Below are 27,613 nucleotides of genomic sequence, written 5' to 3'. Positions count from 1 at the left end.
CCCATTGAGAACTTGTGGTCAATCCTCAAGAGGCAGGTGGACAAACAAAAACCCACAAATTCTGACAAATTCCAAGCATTGATTATGCAAGAATGGGCTGCCATCAGTCAGTATGTGGCCCAGAAGTTAATTGACAGCATGCCAGGGCAGATTGCAGAGGACTTGAAAAAGAAGGGTCAACACTGCAAATATTGACTCTTTGCATCAACTTCATGTAATTGTCAATTAAAGCCTTTGACACTTATGAAATGCTTGTAATTATACTTCAGTATTCCATAGTAACATCCGACAAAAATATCTAAAGAAACTTTGAGGAAATTAATATTTGTGTCATTCTCAAAACTTTTGGCCACGACTGTACATTTGAATTCTGTGACATTTTCTGGTTATAATTGTTTTTGTAAAGCGATTTAAACTGCTGTATGAATGTGATTTTGATGGATGGCAAAGATAACAAGCTTATACGGTCCCTCAGTTACTGCCATATTCTAAATAGTTGTAGCGTGGGGGACAAAGCAAACAAGACATCAAGTACAAAACTTTTTAATTTTTTTAATTTTCTAAGATCAAAACATCTAGAAAAATATACAACAAACGCTTAACTTTTCACAACATTGAACGTTTGAAAAAAAGGAACATAAAAGTAAAGGAATATTCACATTTCTTCCCCATTATCGATAAAAGCACATTCATTTCTTGTTCCTTTATTTTATAGCATCGTTTTTGTTTGTTGTTATTGGTTATGCCAGGTTTTTATTAAACGTCGCCGCAGTAGCCCGAGTCGTTGGACAGCTGTGAGTTTGAGCTGCGGTTGGATGAGGAGTTCCAAATGTCCAGGTTCATGTGGGGGCCGAAGGGGTTGAAGCTGGAGTACTGCTTGGGGCGGCACATGCCCCCAGGCTCCCGGTTGAAGGGGGCGTGAGGTGGGGTGATGGGGCAGACGGGGGACACCGGGTTCATGGGGACCGAGCGCTCTGGCTGGAAGTGGCTTTGGTATGGCTCACTCTGGGGGGTCCAGATGGAACCGAACAGACTGGACATGGGGGACAGGCTCCTGGTGCCGGGGAAATATGGCTAAGGGGGAAACAGAGCGAGAGAAACAAAATCTGGTTTAGAAAAGATTAAATGTTGCTGGACACTTCATTGATGGCAAAAATCTAAAAGTAAAGTTTATGAGAAGCTGTGTTTGAATTCCTATACACACAATGTTCCCTCTAGAACTGTTGCCATTTTTAACCATTTCATGTGTCTGAAGGTACAAACTCTGCGTTCCCAGCAGGCCCAAAGAGAAAATCAAGTGCACAATAGGTCTACTGCTGGCCAATCGGATGGCACAGATGACCGTGTCTGCAGTAACGTAGCAGGCATAAAAGAAAGCTACAGTAAAGTTGATACTGTGAGATTTCAAAACGAGATTTAAAAAACGACTAGCGAGACTGTCAATGAATACAGCAAAGAGATTATGTTTTTATGAGTGGGTTTTATAAGCCATAAAATACACGTTCTTCCTATTTCCACTCAGCGCTACAACAAGCACTGCAACAGTAATGAATGAGTAGGAAAGTGCATATATAGGCTTGCGTTGTTATTATTTGTGGCTTGGGTATTTTTTAATATCGAGGAATATTTCCCTTTCTCTGTTCATAGGAGTAACAAATTTGAGCATGAGGCAGAAATAATGCGGTGCGACTCAGGTTTGGCCATCATCTGGAAGACGGTGTCCCTTTATGGTCAGTGTCAGTGGAGGAAAGGGAGAGCTGAGGGATGTTGAGAGGCGGATGCTCAGTCTGCTGCTCTCTCCCTCCGCTGAGACAGATGCAGGCACCATAAGCCCAGTAAATCTTTTTATAAAAAAGCTAATTATTTAAACGTATGCTCACTCAGCTGTGCTTCACAAGTAATACAACAACGGATCTATTACTGATGTGATCATATAGCCTACCTCAAATGTTGAATTATAATTTTTTTAAATGGCCCGAACAACAATTGCAAGGCAATTCAAGCAAAGCCAATATTCGGTCATAACATATTGTTATGTGGTAGGCCTACACTATAGCTTACAGCACAAAACTCATTGCTACAGTACGATTTTAAATTGGGTAATGTTGCATAGGCTTACGTTTTGTAAATCATGTTAAAAAAAATCTGAGCGGTAGATCTCAGCTTGCATTTTGACTCAAATTGATCTTGACAGTGATCACTGTTCTAGAGTTTTTCCTGTTAACACTATCAACGTTTCCCTTTACTGTGGCAATTGTGATCGAATCAACACAATATTAGCCACTTTCAGTGCAACATACTGAAACTATGCAAGAGATTTTGTTGTAGCAGAACACATTGGAGTGGGATTCTATTGCACTGATACGCACTACTCCGCCGTACTCTACACAGACCGGTGCGGGATAAACAAATCAGAGCTGCAGTAGGTCTATATGCAAATAAACCATTGCCATATATGGATCTGTGCAATTTACTTTGAACTGGACTGTGTTTACAGCATGAGCGGCCGTGAGTAGATGCGCTTGTTTGGAGATCAGTCGAGAGCTGCATGTAGCCACATGTAAACATTTTGTTCATATCCTTTGCTAGTTAGTGAGTTATTAGCCCAGTTACAGATCATTTGTAGTCAGCAATAGGGGCGTGATTGATTCCTACAAGAGCACAAAACGTATACATCTCTAGACATTTTTGAAAAGCGAGTCAGTTAAAGAGCTTTTTTTTGTCTTAGAGATGCAGTGTTGTATTTTGAGACAGGCTTGAATAAACTAAGTAGCCAATAGGCAGAGGGTAGCATAATTTGGGAATATGGGAATAATAATGCATTTTATTTTGCAAAGTGGTTTCTTGCATCAAACAACAACATTTTCAGTCAACTCCTTGTCTGAAGGTTAATGAAAAGCCCTGCATGTTTTTTTCCTTCAAAAGTCCCATGGAATGTAGACCTACATTGAACACCACACATTGGCTGCTACTGTAGGCTGAATGATAGAACTGCTATTTCCATGTTAAAATATTATGGGATGTATTTTCTCCATAGTTTTTTTTTTAATGGTAGACCACTGTGGTAGGCCTACACTATGATCAAATAGCCACAGTAGCCTATATGGCCACTTTTACAACTATAATTTAACGCGGGTAGAGCCTCAGTGTTCAGAGTAAATGCTGGAAGTTGCACAGAACTTTCACAACATTCAAGTTTGCGCTCAGCAGACCAGAAATTTGCTCAGTGCTAAAAAATATTTGAGGGAACATTGCACACAAGACGTGATAATGGAGGTGGTCAGGATCTTGCAAAAGAATTAAGCATAAAAGCTTCATTTTACAGCCCTGTCACCACTAGTTTTTTGATATTTACTTTCTGGTTCTTAGAAAACAATTCAATACAATGATCAGTACCACTTATGTGACTTTTACTAAGAATTAGGAAAAGAAAGGTATCATCTATGTCATCAAGCGGTCAGTGACATTGTTTTGTCTAAATAACAGGTAAACAATGGTGTCTAAAATAAAACCAAAAGACTATGATCTACATTGTATTGACCCATGCTGAGGCCAGAACCATGGTGGGTAGTTTGTGAAAAGTGGAAGTTCTCCACGCAAGAGAAGCAGTCGAAGCCTCACTCTCTAGATTCCCATTCAAACCACAGAGATTGCAGTTCCTATTTTATAAGCTCTATTTCGTTTGTTATAAATCACACAGTTAGATTGTGACGTTAAATTTGATAACCAGACAGCACACCAAAAGGGAAAAACAGAGGTTAGAGGCCAAGGGCGTTTCAGAAAACAGACAGTGAACAAAATGGTAGCTCCACAGATTCAGATGAGTTACAATAACACACATATTGATTATCCACTTAAATCATTTCAAACAATCCTTTATAGTTTATATTAAAATATATAATATTATATATAATAAATATATAATATTAAAAACTAAGCTTAACTGTGACAGATTTACTAAGCATTTGCACATGCCTTTTTCGACAAGGAATTAAACATTGGGGACAGATCAAAAGGGCAAAATAAAGGGTTGAAGAAAAAAACATGAATCTTAAGTGTAAATGAAGGCAGTTCCTTGTTTTATCTCTTTCTTTGGTGCAGACACTTAGTAAACCTGCACGAAGTCAAGTGGTTAGGACTAGGTCATTGACTGAGGCAGACGGGGACAGTAATGATGGATATTAGGAGGATTAGGTTGAATGGAGCCAGCAGCGGGTCCCGGAGGTTTACCTTGCTGCCCACACAGCCGGCTGTATCCCAGGTTGAGGGAGCCTCCTGGGAACACTCCTCGCTCCAGCTGGGCCGGTGGCTGTAGGCTACCGTCTGGCTCTCTGGCTGGCATGGGAAACTGTTGTGGAAGTTGGTGTTGCCTGCGGACCGATGGTACAGATACAATGGTAAGTGTTTTTCCCATGATATTCCACCAGGTTGTACCATTGAGATCAAAAGCCCTTTTCAAGGGAGACCTGTATAAGACATTTTACTCACAATAACACAGTAGATTTGACGCCTACCTGCTGACATGTAGTTGCCCTGACCACAGTATGCATACGGGCTGTTACATTGGCTGTTGGCACTGTTCCAAGGGAAGCTGTTCAAGAACACAAATATACATTAACGAAAACACAACATCGTAAATTAGCTAACACACATAATTTCACAATAAAAAAGTATATAATTTGACAGGTAACCATATCACAGGGGTTAACACATTTGCATTTATTAAGGATCACTGTGGTCCAGCAACATTAAGGCAGTTACATATAATTACAAATATTACATTACACAACACATTAAGTCTGTGCACTCAGGCCACTACTCCAGTACCACATATCTACAATACAAAAGCCATACGCGTGTGTAGAGTGCATGTGTTATGTGTATGCGTGTGCCTGTCTCTTCACAGTCCCTGCTGTTCCATAAGGTTTATTTTTATTTAAAAAATATATATATCTGATTCTACTGCTTGCATCAGTTACCTGACGTGGAATAGAGTTCCATGTAGTCATGGCTCTATGTAGCACTGTGCACCTCCCATAGTCTGTTCTGGACTTGGGGATAATGAAGAGACCTCTGGTGGCAAGTCTTGTGGGATATGCATGGGTATCCGAGCTGTGTGTTAGTAGTTTAAAACAAACAGCTTGGTGCATTCAGCATGTCAATACTTCTTATAAAATCAAGTAATGATGAAGTCAATATCTCCTCTACTTTGAGCCATGAGAGATGGACATGCATATCATTAATGTTAACTCTCCGTGTACATTTAAGGGCCAGCCGTGCTGCCCTGTTCTGAGCCAAAGTCCCTCTTTGTGGCACCTGACCACATGAATGATCAGTAGTCCAGGTGCAACAAAACTAGAGCCTCTAGGACCTGCCTTGTTGATAGTGGTTTTAAGAAGGCAGAGTAGCGCTTTATTATGGACAGACTTCTTCCCCATCTTAGCTACTGTTGCATCAACAACTCCAAGCAGTTTAGTCACCTCAACTTGCTCAATTTCCACATTATTCATTAGAATATGTAGTTGAGGTTTAGGGCTTAGTGAATCATTTGTCCCAAATACAATTATTTTAGTTTTAGAAATATTTAGGACCAACTTATTTCTTGCAACCCATTAAGAAACCGACTGCAGCTTTTTGTTAAGTGTTGCAGTAATTTCACTCGCTGTAGTAGCTGACGTGTAAAGTGTTGAGTCATCCGCATACATAGATACAGAGAATTCCTGATTCTATCTATCTGGATTATGTTGGAGGAGCTTCCATTAAAGAATACCGTCTGTGTTCTGTTAGACAGGTAACTCTTTATCAACAACACAGCAGGGGGTGTAACGCTATAACACATACGTTCTTCCAGCAGCAGACTATGATCGATAATGTCAAAAGCCGCACAGAAGTCTAACAAAACAACTCCTACCATCTTTTTATTATCAATTTCTCTCAGCCAATCAGTCATTTGTGTAAGTGTTGAATGTCCTTCCCTATAAAGTGCTGAAAGTCTGTTGTCAATATGTTTACTGTAAAATAGCATTGTAGCATAGTTACAGGTTAAATGAAAAATAAATACAAATAAATCTGGTCCAACACAATTTGGTAACGGGCTGATTGGTCGGCTATTAGAGCCAGTTATGGGGCTTTACAATTCTTGGGTAGCGGAATGACTTTTGCTTCCCTCCAGGGACTATTATCCTCAGCAATTTTCCATCCAAGTTGTCAGACCCAGGTGGATTTTTCACCTCTTCCACACTCACTTTTCGGAATTCAAAATGACAATGCTTGTCTTTCATAATTTGGTCAGATATACTTGGATGTGTAGTGTCAGCGTTTGTTGCTGGCATGTCATGCTTAAGTTTGCTAATCTTGCAGATGAAAACAAATCATTGAAGTAGCTGGCAAGGTGCTTCAAAGCGTATTACTATCCTTCATTTATCTTTGTTTCATAGGATAGTTTATTCTTTTCATTCAGTTAAGTCACATTATTTCTCAGTTTGCAGTACTGCATAGGTTGTGCAGCCAGACTTATTTGCCATGTCTTTTCCCACATCCCTCTCAACCATAAAATGTTTCAATTCCTCATCAATCCACGGGGATTGATCCGTTTTTACAGTCATTTTCTTAATGGGTGCATGCTTATTAGTAACTGGAAAAAGCAATTTCATAAACGTGTCAAGTTCAGTGTCTGGTTGCTCCTCATTACACACCACACACCAGCAAATATTCTTTACATCATCAACATAGGAATCACAACAAAACGTATTCTATGACCTCTTATACACTATATTAGGCCCAGCCTTTGGAACTTTGGTTTTCCTAAATATGGCTACTATATTGTGATCACTACATTCGATGGATTTGGATACTGCAGTAAGGCAGATTTCTGCAGCATTAGTAAAGATGTGATCAACACATGTCGATTAATTCATTTCTGTGCTGTTTGTAAACACCCTGGTAGGTTGACTGACAACCTGAACCCAGAGTGGGGGTGGTGCAGCGGTCTAAGGCACTGCATCTCAGTGCAAGAGGCGTTACTACAGTCCCTAGTTCGAATCCAGGCTGTATCCCATACGCTCGTGATTAGGAGTCCCATAGGGCAACGCACAATTGGCCCAGCATCGTCCAGGTTTGGCCGAGGTAGGCCGTCATTGTAAATAAGAATTTGTTCTTAACTGACTTGCCTAGTTAAATAAAGGTTGCAGGCACTGGTTACAGTTTGATGTTTTTTCTTGAGTGGGCAGCTTGATGAAAGACAGTCAATATTAAGGTCACCCAGAAGAATATACCTCTGTTGATATCACATACATTATCAAGCATTTCACACATATTATCCAGTTACTGACTGTTAGCAGTTTGTGGTTTATAGCAGCTTCCCACCCGAATGGGCTTTAGGTGAGGCAGGTGAACCTGAAGCCATATTACTTCAACAGTATTTAACATGAGATCCTCTCTAAGCTTTACAGGAATGTGGCTCTGAATATAGACCGCAACACTGGCCCCATTGGCATTCCTGTCTTTTCTGTAGGTGTTATAACCATGTATTGCTACCACTGTATCATCAAAGGTATTATCGAAGTGAGTTTTAGAATATGAATGTCATCTATTACTAGCAAGTTATTTCATGAACCTTGTTTCTTAGGATACATATGTTAATGTGGGCCATTTTTAGCACTCTTCTGGCATTCTTGATTGTTTTTATTGCTTTACTGGGAAGCTTATGAGAAGTAGGTAGACATGAGAATGTTTTTTATGTTTGAGGTAATAGTGCAGGGTGAGCTGCACACAGTCGACTTCCTACTAGGGCATACCACCTCAGTGCTATGAACTCTGGTTCATAGGCAAATGATTACTGTATACAATAGCTGTATGATCAACATGGCCTGACAATGAAAATGGCTTCCTAAGCTACAACATGATTGTACAAAAGACACAATTAGTACATTTCCTCTTGGCTTAGTGACCTACCCATTGAAGGGGGCTGAGGCTTGAGGTACGTAGGGCACGGCCTCTGAGGCATTGTACCTGAACTCATTGGTGAGGGGCACAGAGGGAGCCGACCAAGTCTCCTCAGGAAAATACTGGCCCGCCACATCTGAGAGAAGAGGGAAACAATTAACATAGAGCATTTATAACAAGGTAAGCAGTAACACAGGCTTTATAGTAGGGTTGGAGAAAAAGCCTGCATACTTGGCTGTCCAGAAAGAGGGTTGGCCATCCCCGATTTACCGCACCAAACATTTACAGCAATCGCACACATTCGCGAAACGCAGTTATGCAACGACAAACAAAACAATACCCTTGCATGCTAATTTTATAGCACTTCCCTTTTGAGATCAACTTTAGATTTATAATAGACAAGACATTTTACACACAGATTCTGATGTACAGGTATGTCAACATTTATTGACTGAGCACTTCACTCACCCATGGTGCTGTCCATGCGGGCTGCTACAGAAGCGAAGCTGGGGGCAAAGTTGGGGGGCACTAGGGCGGGCTCTGTTGGGCTTTGGCAAGGCTCCTTCCTGTACAGGTTATTCATGCTGCACACCAGGGGACAGATATAGCACTTTGAGATTATGTGTGAAAAGCACTTAAAAAATGTACATAAATAACCAGCATTATTATTGGAACTGAGACTTCTCCATTAGGGTTGATAGGATCAAAGTGTCTTTGTCAGTAAGGACTTTTAGAATGATAGTACACTTCTTGAAACACGATAAGAATGGTTCCGTTGTTTAGAGTATGGCCGTGCCTGCACACTACAGTTGTTGGTTGAACTGTAAGTAGCTTTATGTAAAATATTCTGCTAAATGACCATAAGAGTATGTCTTCCATTCTATGTGGTTGCTGTGTGTGTTTACATGTGTGTGTTTACCGGTCTGTGTTTGTGCGATTAAATCAGTTAATGTGTGTGCACCTCTGGGCCTTGTAGGTGGAGATCATGGTCTGGTAGCTGTCCCTCTCGGCTGGGTAGACGCCGTACTGCATGGAGTCCCCTGTGGACACAGACACACAGCTACAAATCACAACTCTGACCCTGCTTTCTAATGAAAACATGTTAGTTCATTCATCCCTTTTCTACTATATCAGTGTCAGAGAGGGAGAGAGAGCGTGGGAGTAGTAATGTTAATCGAAATTGTTAAAAGGTTTAAATAACAATTCTAATAAATGCAACAGTGAAAATACTACAAATGTTCAGATTGAAAAAAAAAAATCTATCAGATATTGACTGCATTTTTGCGCATAAAACATTGTACTGGCACGGACAAATAATGAATGGAGTTCAGGCATTTTGGTGGGAATTCAGGTATTACATTTATTGTAAAATATATTTTTTATTCCCAGGTATTTTTTTAATACTTTGTGATAAAATAAACAATATTACGTGCCTCATTTGCCTGGGTGTATTTGCATTCATGAATACATTTGTATAAAGGGGTGGAACAGGGCTACAACCAAAAAAAAAAACTTGCTGTCTCTAGGCCTACCTGCACTGTCTAGACAGCCTCATGAATTATTCATTTTGTTGTCACGTGACTTGCATAATTCAACAAGTGTGTCAAGAGAAGGATAACCATGCGTTTTTAAAATCAAAACACTAGCTCCAGATTACACCTATTTATACCTGCTTTCCATTGTTTGCGTGATCAGACATAACATCACTATAATCTGAGCTTTAATTTTCAGAAGTTGCGCCTCTAATTTGCAAACATTTTAATTAAATCATAACTTTTTTTTCTCGATTGCACATCAATCTTAACTGATCAAAATAAGATATCTTTCTTGTGATGTAACTGTCGAGACGGTGCGTTAAATCCCAGACGTTGTGTTAGCGTTCTTATAGATGCAGAGGAAAACCAATGTATTCCATTGAGGCCATTTCAGCCATTACCAGAGTGGGTTTGACAGGTTATTAGAAACATTTCTGCGGTCCTTATGTCAACGAGAAAACACGAATGGCACTAGCAAGTGTGAGAAAGAGTCACCAAGGTAAGAGATTTAAGTGACAAGTGGATTTTGCACCCCTCAAAACACAGGAATTAGATGACTGAGAGAGAGAGCTGTAGACAGAGAGAGAGTTAGACCGAAAGAAAGAGGGAGAGAAAGAAATAGGTGGAGAAAAAGAGAGATGGAGAACAGGTGAGGTGAAAGACGGATGCAACATTTCCATGTCTGATGAGGTGTACACTGAGGTGGATTCAGAGATGGGAAATTTGGGAATCTCAGCCCTAACCAACACAGACAAAGTCACTCAGAGCCAAAGAAAAAGTAAACATCTGGCCTAACCTAACCCAGCACCACAGTGCTCTGTAGAGTCTCCAGTCCCACTTCCAACCCCCCCAGCCCTCTGAGCTTCAGAGCCTAAAGTGGGGGGAAAAAGTATTTGATCCCCTGCTGATTTTGTACGTTTGCCCACTGACAAAGAAATGATCAGTCTATAATTTTAATGGTAGGTTTATTTGAACAGTGAGAGACAGAATAACAACAAAAAAATCCAGAAAAACGCATGTCAAAAATGTTATAAATTGATTTGCATTTTAATGAGGGAAATAAGTTTTTGACCCCTCTGCAAAACATGACTTAGTACTTGGTGGCAAAACCCTTGTTGGCAATCACAGAGGTCAGACGTTTCTTGGAGTTGGCCACCAGGTTTGCACACATCTCAGGAGGGATTTTGCCCCACTCCTCTTTGCAGATCTTCTCCAAGTCATTAAGGTTTCGAGGCTAATGTTTGGCAACTCGAACCTTCAGCTCCCTCCACAGATTTTCCATGGGATTAAGGTCTGGAGACTGGCTAGGGCACTCCAGGACCTTAATGTGCTTCTTCTTGAGCCACTCCTTTGTTGTCTTGGCCGTGTGTTTTGGGTCATTGTCATGCTGGGGGAAGGAGGTTCTCACCCAAGATTTGACGGTACATGGCCCCGTCCATCGTCCCTTTGATGCGGTGAAGTTGTCCTGTCCCCTTAGCAGAAAAACACCCCCAAAGCATAACGTTTCCACCTCCATGTTTGACAGTGGGGATGGTGTTCTTGGGGTCATAGGCAGCATTCCTCCTCCTCCAAACACGGCGAGTTGAGTTGATGCCAAAGAGCTCCATTTTGGTCTCATCTGACCACAACACTTTCACCCAGTTGTCCTCTGAATCATTCAGATGTTCATCGGCAAACTTCAGACGGGCATGTATATGTGCTTTCTTGAGCAGGGGGACCTTGCGGGCGCTGCAGGATTTCAGTCCTTCACGGCGTAGTGTGTTACCAATTGTTTTCTTGGTGACTATGGTCCCAGCTGCCTTGAGATCATTGACAAGATCCTCCCGTGTAGTTCTGGGCTGATTCCTCACCGTTCTCATGATCATTGCAACTCCACGAGGTGAGATCTTGCATGGAGCCCCAGGCCGAGGGAGATTGACAGTTCTTTTGTGTTTCTTCCATTTGCGAATAATCGCACCAACTGTTGTCACCTTCTCACCAAGCTGCTTGGCGATGGTCTTGTAGCCCCATTCCAGCCTTGTGTAGGTCTACAATCTTGTCCCTGACATCCTTGGAGAGCTCTTTGGTCTTGGCCATGGTGGAGAGTTTGGAATCTGATTGATTGATAGCTTCTATGGACAGGTGTCTTTTATACAGGTAACAAGATGAGATTAGGAGCACTCCCTTTAAGACTGTGCTCCTAATCTCAGCTCGTTACCTGTATAAAAGACACCTGGGCGCCGGAAATCTTTCTGATTGAGAGGGAGTCAAATACTTATTTCCCTCATTAAAATGCAAATCAATTTATAACATTTTTGACATGCGTTTTTCTGGAATTTTTTTTGTTATTCTGTCTCTCACTGTTCAAATAAACCTAACATTAAAATTATAGACTGATCATTTCTTTGTCAGTGAGCAAACGTACAAAATCAGCAGGGGATCAAATACTTTTTTCCCTCTCTGTCGGTCCGGACCTACTATTCTGGAGTGAAAGGAGGACATTTTGATGAGAAGCACATGTGCGGAATGGAATGGAGACACGTGGCTATGCTGATGAAAGACAGAGCTACAGATGAGCTGGAGAGAGAGTTGGGAATAGTAAAGGAGCAATATGTAGGGACCAGGGGAAAAAAAAAACACATTCCCTAAAGTTAATCTGCGACTCTAGGGCAGGGTTCTCCAACCCTTCCTGCAGGTTTTCGCTCCAACCCCTAGCGGTTGGGCCAGTAACCGAAAGGTCGTTGGTTCAAATCCCCAAGCCAACTAGGTGAAAAACTATTGTTATTAACTATCCGTGGCGCTAGATTAGGGTTAAAGTGAAAACCTACAGGACGGTAGCTCTCCTGGAACAGGATTGAAGAGCCCTGCTCTAGGGGCACGTTTCCTGATAAGAGCAGTGCAGTGGTTGTGACAGTGTATGCACTTTCCCTGTCCGAGGTGCTGCAGTAGCGAGTGGGGGGAATGTGTATACACTGAGTGTACAAAACATTGGGAACACCTTCCTAATATTGAGTTGCAACCCCATTTTGCCCTAAGAACAACCTCAATTCATCGGGGCATGGACTCTGCAAGGTGTTGAAAGCATTCCACAGGGATACGAGGTCATGTTGACTCCAATGCTTCCCACAGTTGGATGTCCTTAGGGTGATGGACCATTCTTGATGCACACACATGAAAAACCCAGCAGCGTTGCAGTTCTTGACACACAAAACTGGTGCGCTTGGCATCTATCATACCCCGTTCAAAGGAACTTAGATATTTTGTCTTGCCCATTCACCCTCTGAATGGCACATACACAATCCATGTCTCAATTGTCTCAAGGCTTAGAAATCCTTCTTTAACCTGTCTCTTCCCCTTCATCTACACTGATTGAAGTGAATTTAACAAGTGACATCAATAAGAGTTCATAGCTTTCACCTGGATTCACCTGGTCAATCTATGTAATGGAAAGAGCATCATGTTTTGTATACTCAGTGTATAGATTTAAGTGTGCTTGTGTGTGTGTGTGTGTTGTATATAGTGCAGTGTGTGTATGTGGTGTGAGTGTGCATACTGCAGTAGTGCGTTCATACTTTTCCTGGCTGAGGTAGTGCAGTGGTGTGTGCGGTGGTGCGGGGCATCGGGGTCCTTGTCTCCCTCAACGCTGCTGGCAGAACTCCAGCTGCCCCAGCTGCCGCGGCTAGCCCGCACGCTACCTGATGAGCTGCCCGAGTCTGAGCCCGATTCGCACGCCACGCGCCGCTCCACACACTTCCGCCGTGGCCGCACCAGACACACACCTAGAACAGGAAGGAGGGCGAGAGATGTTGAGGATTGTGTAAAGCCTGTGGCCGAGCAGTAACACTCCAGGCCAGTCAAATATACCGCTCAAACCCTTCAATCCCCATGGCCAATCTTCCTAAGCTTCTCCCACTTGCATATCTTTCCAACTGTTTAAATGAAGTGTAAAATGTAAAGAAAGAGATGCTGAGGACTGTCCAATATTCAATATAAAATGTCAATCTACTAACTTTGACTCATTCACTCTCATCTTTAGCCATCACATTTAATTGGGAATTCCCAATGTTTCTGATAATGTGGCAAAACTGGACATGTACTACTGTAGCATCTACCATGTCAATGTGTTGAAAAAGAAAAGGCACTTTGGCACCTACTTGTGGTCAGTCAGCTGTAAATACACTTAGAGATGTCCATATCATCACAGACACAGCAGAATGCTTTTAACAGGATGGTGGTTTAGGTGAGGGGTAGGGTTTAACTTTGGTCAAGTTAACCACAGACTGGCAGATATAGCCACAGGTTATCAAGTGGTTGAGGGGTGTAACCATAGACGTCCCAGCTTTTTGAGTGTGTGTGTGTGTGTGTGTGTGTGTGTGTGTGTGTGTGTGTGTGTGTGTTTGTCAGGGTTTCCGTTATCCGGTAATAGCCTGCTCTTGGCCTATAAAATACGAAACCGCTCGCATGTGTGGTGACAGTTGCGTTATGGAACAAACGTTGCTGCGTAGCCTACTGACTTGTGCGCATTGCTGCGCTTATAATGTGAATAAATAATAGTTCATCTTAAGCTAAACGTTGTGATCTGTTGCATCAGACTCATTGCTTTTTAACAGGGTTTTTTAATGGAGCCGAGGCCTACTGGTCGTATGAATTTGGGATTCATCGTCTCACAACTGTCCCAGAGTATGTTTGGAATAGGCAATTTCTTTCTCGACAAGCTGATCAATAGAATAGGTCAACTTTTATACCATGGGGGATAGTAGATTGACATAGGATAGTGATTTTGCTGTTCGTTATTCTTCTTCTTGGCTGAGGAAAAGTAAATGTGGACAGTTATTCTAACATCTTCAAAGTGCACATTCAGAATTCGGTATTCCGCACGTTGCATTCTTGACTTGCATGTTCTGTTAATCTGAATTACCATAATCTAAAATGTGATTTCTGTCATTCTGAGAACTGTGGGTGGACGCCCTAATCAGTTACGCACCCAATGCATATGAGTCCAGCAGATTTCTTAAATGTCCGGTCAATTAAAAGGTTGCCGGTCAAATTTCCGCCGCCACATTTTCCAAACGGAAACCCTGGTGTGTGTGTGTATATGTACCCACCGTTCTGTTTGAGGGGGCTGTCGGGGTTGGGGCTAGGCTTTGGTGCGTCTGGTTTTCCTGTGGAGCAGCGGTTCCGAGTGCGGGATCCGTTCATATTCTGTTGTTGTTCTCCTGTTCTCCACTCTGGTTCCCTCTCCTGCACTGACATCACAACCACGCTGTGTTCAGGTAGCCTGTGGGAACAGCGAAGACCAATGTCCCTTTTCAATGTCTTTACATTTCCTGCAGCGATTCTACAATCAACAGGGTTACAAACCTTCATCACAGCTGAACGTTCTACTATAAACGCCTGCCGGGGGTAGCTAATTAACGGTTGTTTCTTACATTTAAATCAATCCCAAATCAAAATAATCAAATTCACTCTTTCCCTTTCTACACAGTTAGAAAATATTAAAGTGAAATGTTTTACTTTTAGTCAATGAACAAAAGCCGCAGTGTGAATTAGGTGCATCACATCTGTGTGGGATGAATAGGTTCATCCGAAGTGTAGGGCAAGCAATGACTTATTGAAGATTGTCCTTTGAGTGCTGTCAATTTCATTCTCTATAGATTTTACAAAACGGAATTCTGCACCAAATCAAGATTAATTTGTAAGTGAGCACGCTGTCTATCGCTGTCTATCGATTTGAAGATGCCAGGTACCCAGAAACCCCCTCTGTGTTCTTCTTGCGACTCTTTTTTGCCTTGTTGTTCAAGGCTGGGACACCAGCCTCCGTCTTCTCTGCCTTCTTCCTCTGGCTTTTACCATCCTCTTTGGTCTGGAGGGAGAGAGAACGAGAGAAAGATTAAATTCACATTTCCACCCTGTACTGAAGTACTTAGATTGCACACAAAAAAATCTCTACAGAGCTGTAGGAGAAACCAGGCTACGAGCATCAATCAGAGCAAGCTATCAAATAAAACCAAGTAATAGCCAATTGATCACCATGTGCATCTCTCACCTCTAGCTCAGAGTTGTCCCTTTTCTCTGATGTGTCCCTCTTCTCTGCAAACTGCAAATGTGCACCGAGGTCGTACCTTTTCTCTGTCACGGGGCTGCACAGCAGGAGACCAGGTCGGGGGCCCGGGCCCACAGTGACATTGTCGGGGAAGCCGGCCTGCGTTTCCACGGGAAACATAACCGCCGCCGGCCCCTTGCTGTCCTCCCGCTGGGCGGCGCTCTGTGGGAGAGCTTCCTTAAAGTGCTGTGTCGTTTTCTTAATGTCGATTTGACAGAGGAACGTGGGTTCGTTGTTGTTGCAGGCGTCCGTGCTCAGGTAAGGTTCCAGGGTTCCCAGGTCGGGTGTTAGGTCTAGTTCCCGCTCTTCCTCAGTCGCCGTGGCGGCCGTCGCCGCTGTGGCGGAGGAGCTGGTTTTGTACTTGCCGTAGTAAACAGACACCTTGTGTTTCTTCTGTGGCTGGGAGGGGGAGGTGGAGGCACCCTTCTTGGAGGAGGAGGAAGAGGAGAAGGGCTGTGGCCGGGGGGTGGAGCCGTTGGCCACTGCTGGGGAGCCACGCCCCTTTCCTTTGTCGGAGTTGTGGCAGGTGTCCACGTACGTCTTGCAGCTGCCCTTCATTTTACTGGACACGGACAACAACCAGTTAGAGACTGTGTATGTGTAAACCCATACCAGTGCATTATCACCAGCTAATCAAATGGGTGATAAGCTTCATTTAAATAACAAAATGAGTTCAGGTTTATGTAGATAACATGCAGCTACTTTTACAACATGGTTGATGGAACACTTTTACTGGAGTGTTATATCAAGTACCACCAAAACATCTAACTTTAATAACGCTTTATATTGGTAATTAACCATGTAAAACTGTTGATTTTAAGTACAAATATTTGATTGGTTCTCTTGTAAAATATATTCCAGAGAGTCTTACTTGACTCCGTTGGGGGTGATGTTGTTGACGGGGCCGTTGTCCCGGGACAAGGCAGAATTGTAGATGCTCCGGGTGGTGGGGCTGGAAAACTGAGTCAGGATGTACTGGGCCTGGTGGAAAGCCATCAGACAAACACCCGCCAGGGAGAAGCTGAGAGGAGAGAGAGAGAGGATATGGCTGGTTATTCATTGGTGATACCAGTGCCAACAAATTTACAAAAAGAAGTAGACACTGGGAATCTGGTTGGGGAGTCAAAGTCCATTGTCTTTCAACCTGAAACCAGTTTTATGCAACAACAAAAATTCATGACGCTGTGTACGACATTGGCTTTTCTTCACCCAAAGTTGGCACTAAGTTGGTACTGGTCTATGCGTCTCGGGGTGGCACTGACCAGGTGAAGATGAGGGTGACCACCCAGAATGTCTCCTCCCAGCTGGGGCCGGGCACCACTTGGGCACAGAGGGGCAGCATGTGGTGGGGCAGCGTCACGTTGAGGGTGAAGGGGAACAATGAGCCGCGCGATGTCACCAGGGTCAGGTCCCGGATCACCCAGGACGACGTGAAGTCTGGAGTGAACCTGGAGGAGGGAGAGAGGGGGTGGAGAAAGAGAGGGGGGAAGGGGAGAGAGGAAGAAGGTGGAGTAAGAGAAGGAGAGAAAGAGAGAGAGAGCGAGCGAGCGATGAAGGGGAAAAGAGGAGGGTGAAAAGAAAGAGGGGGAAGTGGAGATAGAGAAAATAGAAGTTGAGACAGTGGGGGGAAAAGGACAGAAGGAGATGAGGTCAATGAGCATTACAAATGTCCAAAAACAATTTCTTGATGTCTCGTATAACAACAAATGATCAACTGAACAATACAAACGTCTTGATACGTTCGGACTTAATACAAAAATGATACATCCCTTTTTCTTCCATTACTTTATGTACCCTTCACTTGAAAGTAACCTGACGCATGTACACTACTGCTGAGTTAATACAAAATCTGTTCACATAAAAAAAGATTCAACAACAATCTGCATCCATTCTTCTGTCATTTGACTTACGCAATGCTGATCTCGGACGAGGAGTTGTGGTCCAGGCTGAATGACCTGCACTGCAGCACCTCGAAGCCGAAGCCCTGGCACTTGTAGCCGTTGATGTTCATGGACGTGACTGTAAGGGGCAGCTCCCCAGCGTTCTCCACCTTGAAGCTCTTCCGGATGGCAAACAGAGGCTTGTTGGTGCGCAGGCCTGGGAGGTAGATGGGAGGAAGCATTTTTTGTTTGATGCATAAAGAACTTAGGAAATAAATGAAAGTAGCCAGCCACACACTCTTAAGAACAGTAGAGCAAGACAAGGGCTGAGTCCCAAATGGCACCTTATTCCTTTTATAACGCACTACTTTTGACCAGGGTCCCTACTTTTGACCAGGTACGTCACTATAAAGGGAATAGGGTGACATTTGGTATGCCACCAAGGATTAACTAGCCTAGGTAGGAGAACACACAGATAAGACACGCTTTATTGTCCATTTAATTACAAGAAATCGGCGTTGTGCCATTAAAAGGAGTTTATTACAGGATATGACAGGTTGTACAGCAGAACTACCACCACTAATAGTAAGACAGTGATTAGGTAGCCTAGTTTCAAATTCAAGGGCCTTATAATTGAGTTTGAATTCCAAACTTTGGTATCCTACCAATGAACCTGAAAGGTATTGCATTCAATTTTCCATTACTACGAAGCATGGTCATTTGTCTTGACTAATGAATTGTATTAGTAATGCATTCAAATATTGATAAACATCTAATAAGACCTAGCTACAAACAGTGCATACACTTAAGGGTGGGCGGTATAGCGTGTTTTACGATATAACGGTATTCCACACCTAGCCCCTCCCCCTTTCCCTCATGGAGCGCATTTGTTGTTCCTCGACCACGAGACACTTGCGTTTAGTCCGCATGCAGCACAGCAACAACGTTGCTCACTTTGCTTCTTAATATAAATCCACTAGCATTCTATAATTACACATAGTTTGTGTTTCTTACGTCTGCAAACAGCTAGTTTGTCTTTTCTTAACAAGTTGGGCCTAAATCTTGTTAGCCACTAATGCTAATCGCTAGTTAGCTGGCTAGCATACCAACATACCAGTGATGGCGTTGACATAAATCAGCATGTTGTTTGTGCAACAGTCTCTTCTAAATCAAAGAGGAATACGCAAAGCATGCATATGTTAGATACATGAAGTAGCTAAGGGAAAACATTAAATGTAGCCAAAGATTATAGGGTCCCCTAGAAAACCCTTATCAACACTTTGGTTCCTACCCTGTCACAATAACAACACTGTATTCAAAGTGCTCACTATTATATTCTAACTATAGAATTAGAATAATCATTAGTTCACCCAAGTGTTATGCTCTAAATCACAAGTAAAATCACAATTGCAATATTTGGTTAAAAATAAGGCCTAGATTGTTTGCCCATATCATGCAGCCCTATGTGGCAATGTGGAAATGATGTCAAATAAGTGCAGGAAACACAGAAATGTATGAAAGTGTTTGGCTGAATTGAAGAGTATAAAACAAATCAGAATGGAGAAAGACCCATTGGAATCACTTAGAACATTTGTGTTGCCAGCCTAGGGTCACAAAGCATAAAGCATAAAAGCAAATGCAGAACTTTTAGTATTCAAAAATATAAAATACCATCCTTTTTTAAATTTTTTAAATTTTTTTAAATACCGTCATATGATATTTTGTCCACATCGCCCAACCCTACATATACTGGACTCAAATTAAATATAATCAAACCCTATCATTGATGATTTTTGTGGAGTAACACACTGATTGTTGTGATTGCCACTAGGAGCACAAAATAGATTTTCATCTCAATGAGAGAAAGGTGGATAAATTACAAATATAAAATTAACTGAGTGGTTGGCTCACCGTCTCGGCATTCCATGAGGGTGGACTGAGGGACATTGAAGCGTAATGAGGCCCCGGGGCCCGGCAGCTTGCCCCCCACTCTCAACAGCTCCTTGGACCCATGGCCCCGCACCGTCACCATGTCAAACACTGTCAGGTTGTTCCTGAGACAGAGAGACACCAAGAGAGAGAAATAAAAAAAGAGAAAGAGTCAGACAAGCTCTAGACTCAGCTCCCCGACTTCCACTTCCTCACGCTCCAACAGCAGAGTGACAGACAAAACTTGAAAAGAATGGCAACTCGAGACCAATGCTGTGATTCACCAAAACTGACACACAGCACATGGCACCATACTCAAATCTGGCAAATGTCATTAAAATACCTGGTGCCATCTAGTCTGGCTACATTATTGACCAAAACAACCACAAATGTGGAAAAATATCACGTACAAATCTATGTTCGCATAGTACTGCAATAACTACTGTAATATCAGCGCTCATATCAAAATCTTGCATGCACGAAAGACTACAACTACTGGTACCAGTATGCAACAATTGGGGGGAATTATTCACAGTACTGTTTATGTGGCCATTTTGCCTTTGTATGTACATATGAAATATGAATATCAGAAGACTATTTCTAAACGTGTCATAATGTAGAGGTGACAATTATAGTGTACCTGATGAGTAGGATGGTGGTGGTGGGTTTGTGTTCGGAGGGGGTGAACACCACGGCCACCTCCCTGCTCTCCCACGGCTGGAGGAGGAGACGCAGGACTCCCTCACCCCCCTGTAGACAACACAGAGGGCGAGGGTTAGTGGAAATGGTTAATATATCACTGCATAGCATACTTTACATAGCAAATATTATGCAACTGCGGTCTCCTGGACAGCTGAAACACTTCTGGGTTTGTCTGTATCAGGCATATCAAGAGTGCTGATCTAGGATCAGGTCTTGCCAGTCCATGAAACCTTATTCATTTTGATCTAAAAGGGCTGAGACGCTTGATACATACGGCCCCTGGCTTCCATTCTCTACTAATCATGAACCGATTCAGACCTGGGACACCAGGTGAGAGGCCAATGATTAAAGACTGCATTGGTTTCCCATAACTAGAGCAGTATTTCTCAATCCATTCCTGGGGGGGACCCCCAGGAGGTTCACATATTTATGCTAGCCCAGGACTAACCTGGATTCCCTAGGAGTGGATTGAGCAAAAACTGGGTTTAAGAAATATTTGCAAATATTTGTATTTTTACATTAAGTTTCCATTGATATTCCCTTGAGATGTTTCTACAACTTGGAGTCCACCTGTGGTAAATTCAATTGATTGGACATGATTTGGAAAGGCACACACACCTGTCTACATAAGGTCCCACAGTTGACAGTGCATGTCAGAGCAAAAACCAAGCAATGAGGTTGAAGGAATTGTCCGTAGAGCTCCAAGACAGGATTGTGTTGAGGCACAGGTCTGGGGAAGGGTATCAAAACATTTCTGCAGCACTGATAGTCCCCAAGAACACAGTGGCCTCCATCACTCTTAAATGGAAGTATGGAACCACCAAGACCCTTCCTAGAGCTGGCCGCCCGGCTAAACTGAGCAATCGGGGGAGAAGGGCCCGATGGTCACTCTGAAAGAGCTCCTCTGTGGCGATGGGAGAACCTTCCAGAAGGACAACCATCTCTGCAGCACTCCACCAAATCAGGCCTTTATGGTAGAGTGGCCAGACGGAAGCCACTCCTCAGGAAAATGCACATGATGGCTCACTTGGAGTTTGCCAAAAGGCACCTAAAGTCTTTCAGACCATGAGAAACAAGATTCTCTGGTCTGATGAAACTGAATGCCAAGAGTCCCGTCTGGAGGAAACCTGGCACCATCCCGACAGAGGTTCTTCCTGTAAAAGTTGCACCGTACTGCAGCACATCTTGGAATTCTATGGCACGTTATTTAAGTGTCAGCAACTGTTGCCATTAACGCTAGTTTGGCTGTACTAGAGAATTTAAGTAAAAACATAGTATATGGGATTGATTTTAAGAAATTTGCTTCATTAATTTGCTTAATATTATGGTGTTTCTATTCCAAGAAAAATAAAATCCTCATTGTTTCCGTTAGGAAAATATGGCGCTGTACAACGTGACCAGTCTGGAATAGTCTACAGTACTAAGAGAAAAATAATCCTAATATTTCCACACCCTAATTGTAGTCTAACCAATACCCAAACGGAGATTCAGTGGAAAAAAAAATCTCATTGATGTATCAAGACCAGTCCCCATGCTTGTCTCAGAGCAGTGCGAAACGGTGCTGAAATAGTTGACCACACACGGGTAGGCTATTGCTTCAAATCCTATTGCTTCTATATTCAATATGCTTTAAATGCCACAAATAATTGAACACACACAATTCTTAAAACTCTGAGAAGGGTAATAGGGTAATAGGAGATGATCTGCATATTTTCCTGGTTAAATAAAGGTAAAAAAAAAAAAAATATATATATATATATATATATATATATATATATATATATATATATATATTTTAAACGCACATTCTTATTGCTATATTCCACGCGTTACTGTGTGTTTCGATTCCCTCCCTCCCTCCCTCCCACACACACACACACGCTGTCTTGACCTCTGAATGCTCGACTATGAAAAGACAACTGGCATTTACCTCTAAGGTGCTGACCGGTTGCACCCAGAGGCCCTGGTGCACAACTGAGCAAGAGGACAAGTACATTAGAGTGTCTAGTTTGAAAAACAGACGCCTCACAAGTCCTCAACTGACAGCTTCATTAAATAGTACCTGCAAAACACCAGTCTCAACTTCAATAGTGAAGAGGCGACTCCGGGATGCTGGCCTTCTAGGCAGATTTCCTCTGTCCAGTAGTGTTTGTGTTCTTTTGCCCATCTTAATCTTTTATTTTATTGGCCAGTCTGAGATACGGCTTTTTCTTTGCAACTCTGATGAGAAGGCCAGCATCCTGGAGTCGCCTCTTCACTGTTGACGTTGAGACTGCTGTTCTGCGGGTACTATTTAGTGAAGCTGCCAGTTGAGGACTGGCAGCCAGTTGCAGACTGTACGGGAGTTGCAGCGATGAGATAAGACCGTACCTACCAATTGGATACCACGAAATTGGGGAGAAAAAGGGGTATTTTTTTTATTATTAAATAAATAAATAAAATAAATGTAAAACTTTAGATTTTGTATTTTTTTTTTTTTACACCTAGCCAAGGATCCATAACGAAATAAAAATACTCTTTCAAAATGCAATGTTTATCATTATTTTATTAACGAAAGCATAAAGATGTTGATGAAGAAATACTGTACAGTATAGGCTTTATCAGACATTTTGCGGTTGCATGAGGTCCCCCACACGCATTTTAAACATTGGGATAATAAAGCATATTGAAGATAGAAGCCGCCATGATATCTTCAGAATATCATGGAATATAATTTAACATTTTCGTTTCTCTTAGAATAAAAACCTTAGTGTAACAACAGTTTTAGTAAGTAATATGCTACAGTCCAGTTACAGCTTCTTCTGACCAAATAGAAACCAAAAACGTGTATTTTTTCGGGTATGTGTGCAGGACAGAGGAATAGCAATTCTTACACTCTTATTCTAAATTCAATCACCTTCTTCATCCTCATCATTCAGTTCATTGAAATTGCATTTTGAAGTCGTACACAATTATCAGTTTCTATTTGGTTTACATCACCCATTCATTCAGGTAGGCCTTGGGACCCAAAAGCATAATCAGTGTTCTTCTCCCCCCCCCCAGCAGTGGGCTGGAGCTCTTTATTCTAAGAGAAATGAACATTTTCAATTACATTCCATGATATTCTTAAGATATATGTGATGACTGAATATAAGCAGCAAGCGATGTCTGCTAAATAATGAAGTTGATGGCGCAGTCATATAGCCTCGGCACCTACATAAAGCTGAGTGACTCCCTCATTCATGGCTTTGGATAAAATAAATAAGTACCAACATTTTTTCTGATAGTCTTTAATAAATAAATGTTTTGACTGTCTGCCTCATGACCTCAAACAAAGTTAGAACACTGACTATGCTTTTGGGTCCCAAGGCGCACCATTTTGTTTCTCTCCGTCACCCATACGCAATTTAAACATTTGGATAATAAAGCATTTATTATTATTATTAACCCTGCATTATAATTATATAAAAGCCATAATTATATCACAGAACATATTTGCCCTAACAAAAAAATGACATGAAAAGCGCACATTTGTAAATCCCAAACTCTAAAAGTAATTGGAAAGGCAGACACAAATGATTTGTTTATTTATTTATTTAATTTTAAGTTGACTGAGAACACATTCTCATTTACAGCAACGACCTGGGGAATAGTTTCAGGGGAGAGGAGGGGATGAATGAGCCAATTGTAAACTTGGGATTATTAGGTGACCGTGATGGTTTGAGGGCCAGATTGGGAATTTAGCCAGGACACCAGGGTTAACACCCCTACTCTTACAATAAGTGCAATGGGATCTTTAATGACCTCAGAGAGTCAGGACACCCGTTTAACGTCCCATCCGAAAGACGGCACCCTACACAGGGCAGTGTCTGTCCTGGGGCATTGGGATCTTTTTTTTAGACCAGAGGAAAGAGTGCCTCCTACTGGCCCTCCAACACTACTTCCAGCAGCATCTGGTCTCCCATCCAGGGACTGACCAGGACCAACCCTGCTTAGCTTCAGAAACAAGCCAGCAGTGGGATGCAGGGTGGTATGCTGCTGGCCATTTGTGACATTGTGGTTACAATAAACAATGTAAACAAGATGCTGTGTTTTTAGTGTGTCTCAGAAGTTTCTGTCCATGACTGATGCAACCCGAAAAAGCATTAAAGACAGAGTTAATGAGTACTTGAGGTCACGAGAAAGTCTGGACATGGCCTGCTCTCCCTTATGTAAGGAATTAGGCACTTTTTAATTAATATTGTTTATTTCACCTTTATTTAACCAGGTAGGCAAGTTGAGAACAAGTTCTCATTTACAATTGTGACCTGGCCAAGATAAAACAAAGCAGTTCGACACATACAACACAGAGTTACACATGGAGTAAAACAAACATACAGTCAATAATACAGTACAAACATAAGTCTATATACAATGTGAGCAAATGAGGTGAGATAAGGGAGGTAAAGGCAAAAAAGGCCACGGTGGCAAAGTAAATACAATATAGCAAGTAAAACACTGGAATGGTAGATATGTAGTGGAAGAAAGTGCAAAGTAGAAATATAAATAATGGGGTGCAAAGGAGCAAAATAAATAAATAAATAAATAAATAAATAAATAAATACAGTAGGGGAAGTGGTAGTTGTTTAGGCTAAATTATAGATGGGCTATGTGCAGGTGCAGTGATCTGTGAGCTGCTCTGACAGCTGGTGTCTTGGGGGTGACCAGAGAGATATACCTGTTGGAGCGCGTGCTACAGGTGGGTGCTGAAAAACTTTCCCATGTTTACTTGTCAGACTGCACAGTAGCCTAATAAACATATGCATTGTTTTATCGAATTCAATAACATATCTACCACGGTGTGTTTTTGGTTGATGGCCAATATTAAATAGTCAAATGCATTTGTGAATTCAATCACTTTATTGTTTAATTATTTAAGGCTCCTTTCTCTTCTCTGTGCTGGAGTTCGTTTAAGAATAAAGTAGGCTAATGAAGGCAACAAATTGTTGCTTACTGAAACTCCCAAAGTCATCCAATTGTTACAATAGGATTTGAAGCAATAGCCTACCCGCGTGTGGTCAACTATTTCAGCACTGTTTCGCACTGCTCTGAGACAAGCAAGACTACTTTATAAACATTTACGTTTAAAAAATAATTTAAAAAAATCGAATTCAATAATATATTTGTACCACTGTAGATGTTGCGGTCAGTCAGAGTTGAGTACTATTGTAAAGTGTAGCCTAAAGGACAAAATGGGCAAACTTGCAATGTATTCGATGCTTAAGTACTCTAAAACCAGATTTGCCCCAACCAAAAAAATGCATGAACCCCTACAAATATATTCATTTATTATTAACCCTGCATTATAATTGTATAAAAGCCCCGTAGATATTAATTTTACAGTAGTAGATTTAATTTGATCTACTACTGTAATTGATTGATCTGTATTGATCTGCCAGTATTTTCATTTAGAGATTCCGGTAAACTCTTTGATGTTTCCTTTTATGTGTCCAACCAATTATTATTGGATTATTCACCATGGCAACCAACAAAATGTATTTCTTAGTTAGGTTGGCTTGTTTGCAGAATTCACAGCCTGCTATGCTTGTGAAAAACAAAATGCCTCCTGCTGTCCATCCCTACTGTAAATAATATAAACAGTGGTTATAGAGGGTGCAACTGGTCAGCACCTTAGGAGTAAATGTCAGTTGGCTTTTCATAGCCGAGTATTCAGCGGTTAAGACAGCAAGTGCGTGTGAGAGAGAGAGAGCGAGCGAGAGAGGATCGAAACACACACACAGTAACGCGTGTTAATTATTTCCGAGTGACGATCTGTTATCCAACGACTAGTTTAATAGCCAGGCTACTGTAGGTGTGAAAATCCCCCCAACTTAAGTACTATAAAGTTTTACACAGTATCTGTTCATCAACATCTTTATGCTTTCGTTAATAAAATAACGATAAAGACTTTCAAAATGCAGATGTTTATTTCAACTACTGTACAGTATATCTCAGCAACATTTTAGTTGCATTTCCCCCCAGCTCCACAACCACGGGTAAAACCATGTTGTACAGCGCCATATTTTCCTAACGGAAACCCTGAGGGTTTTGTTTTTCTTGAAATAGAAACACCATAATATTAAGCAAATTAATTAAGCTACATTTCTTAAAATCAATCCTATATACTATGTTCTTACAAAAAAAAGGTTCTCTAGTACAGCCCATATCAAAAGCTGTCAAATGCTTCTCAAAGATGCCCCCTGGTGGTCAAACTAGCACTAACTAGCATTAATGGCAATAACATGCCATAGAATTCTGCAGCAGCCAGCAAGGTGTGCTGCAGTATGATGCAACTTTTAAAGGAAGAACCACAGTACTTAGCAATTTATATACAAAATCGGCTAAAATAATATTGCTATACTCTACAGTATTGATTTTTTGACTCCCATCCCTACCCTACACCTAATACATTACAGCAGCCCTATTCCCATAGTCAGACAGTGGAACAGACACCAAACTACATTTCCCAGAATGCACAACATCCTTACCTTGTGCTCTGCAGGCAGCAGACTGAACTCCTTAGTGCTGATATTGACAGAGAGGGGGCTGATGTTGAACCTGGAGAAACAGGGGAGAGAGTAGGTGGCCAAACAGTGAGACACCTCATCAATAACACCTACAAGGGACGCTCAGAGCTAACTGGTACGAAACTGCAATGTTAGAGCGGCAGTTCTGTCTAAAATCAACTAATGTTTGCTTGAACTGTCCCTTTAAGTAGTGGGCAACTAATGTGAAGGAATTTGTTGCAATAGTCTGAAGTGACTTTCCATTCCTATCATCTGCGCTGATCTCAAAACATAGGATGGGTGAAAGCAATATGGTCCAGTTGTTTCACTTCAGTGCAGATGAAGGAAAGGAGACAAGGACAGGAAGCCACTATAAACTATTGAAACACACCCAAGGGAGTGCATCTCCTGTGCAGCTAATGGTGAGGGGAGCTGTTCTTGGGTTCGTACCATTTGGTGAGGAGGTCAAGGGCTTCCAGGGGGGCCGGGTACAGGGAGAGGGCTCTGATCTCCACAGAGACCACAGAGGAGGAGGGGTTATTCAGAGTCAGCAGCTTAACCTGGGGGAAAAGTTCAAAGTTCAAAAGATGTATTGTACATTTGGTTTCCAGGGCTCACAGCTGACACAAAACATAACAACACATTGTATTATACAGACAGCGTACTGGAAAAGCATACTAATGTTAAAAGTGCAGATTGTAGAGTATTTTTTATTTTTATTATTACAAATATCAGAAATACTCAAAACTGTTGCAGGTGAATTGTTGTACCACAGAGCTGTGAATTGTTGTACCACAGAGCTATTCAACTATTAGTGTGTGATAAAAACATGTTTGGGTTACCTTGCTTTCATTGACAGGGACAGCACCAAAGTCTAGAGGGGACGAGGTCTCCGCTGGTAGTCTGGGCCACCTTCAGCAAACAGAAGAAAATAGGAACTGTAAGTGTGTGGCCCAACGTCATTATAAGTGATACGTGTTAGAGTGTCTAGATAATGTATAAGTGACTGATTGAAGT

General features: G+C 41.9%; 1 protein-coding gene across 7 annotated transcripts in view; it reads right to left on the bottom strand.

The window, feature by feature from the left end:
- Positions 1-527: 527 nt before the first annotated feature.
- LOC115202075 (transmembrane protein 131-like) overlaps positions 528-27,613 on the bottom strand; it is a 112,800-nt gene continuing 85,714 nt past the window's right edge. For 5 of the 7 annotated variants that reach the window (XM_029765952.1, XM_029765954.1, XM_029765953.1 and 2 more), the window contains exons 17-34: positions 27,439-27,508; positions 27,047-27,156; positions 26,579-26,648; positions 20,011-20,120; positions 19,353-19,495; positions 17,472-17,658; positions 16,824-17,009; positions 16,433-16,582; positions 15,505-16,123; positions 15,206-15,321; positions 14,564-14,736; positions 13,031-13,237; positions 8,906-8,984; positions 8,413-8,528; positions 7,954-8,080; positions 4,515-4,591; positions 4,231-4,370; positions 528-1,074 (exon numbers count right to left, since the gene is read on the bottom strand). In XM_029765952.1, the coding sequence (XP_029621812.1) occupies positions 757-1,074; positions 4,231-4,370; positions 4,515-4,591; positions 7,954-8,080; positions 8,413-8,528; positions 8,906-8,984; positions 13,031-13,237; positions 14,564-14,736; positions 15,206-15,321; positions 15,505-16,123; positions 16,433-16,582; positions 16,824-17,009; positions 17,472-17,658; positions 19,353-19,495; positions 20,011-20,120; positions 26,579-26,648; positions 27,047-27,156; positions 27,439-27,508 (2,998 nt within the window). In that variant the 3' untranslated portion in view covers positions 528-756. Of the gene's footprint in view, positions 1,075-4,230; positions 4,371-4,514; positions 4,592-4,979; positions 5,113-7,953; positions 8,081-8,412; positions 8,529-8,905; positions 8,985-13,030; positions 13,238-14,563; positions 14,737-15,205; positions 15,322-15,504; positions 16,124-16,432; positions 16,583-16,823; positions 17,010-17,471; positions 17,659-19,352; positions 19,496-20,010; positions 20,121-26,578; positions 26,649-27,046; positions 27,157-27,438; positions 27,509-27,613 lie in introns of those variants that run through there. The other 2 variants (XM_029765957.1, XM_029765959.1) reach the window with 2 other exon arrangements.

This window comes from Salmo trutta, chromosome 11 (assembly GCF_901001165.1).
Source record: "Salmo trutta chromosome 11, fSalTru1.1, whole genome shotgun sequence".
Taxonomy (NCBI): Eukaryota; Metazoa; Chordata; class Actinopteri; order Salmoniformes; family Salmonidae; genus Salmo; species Salmo trutta.
The sequence above is the reverse complement of the archived record's forward strand: the minus strand, read 5'-3'. Positions and strand labels throughout refer to the sequence as shown.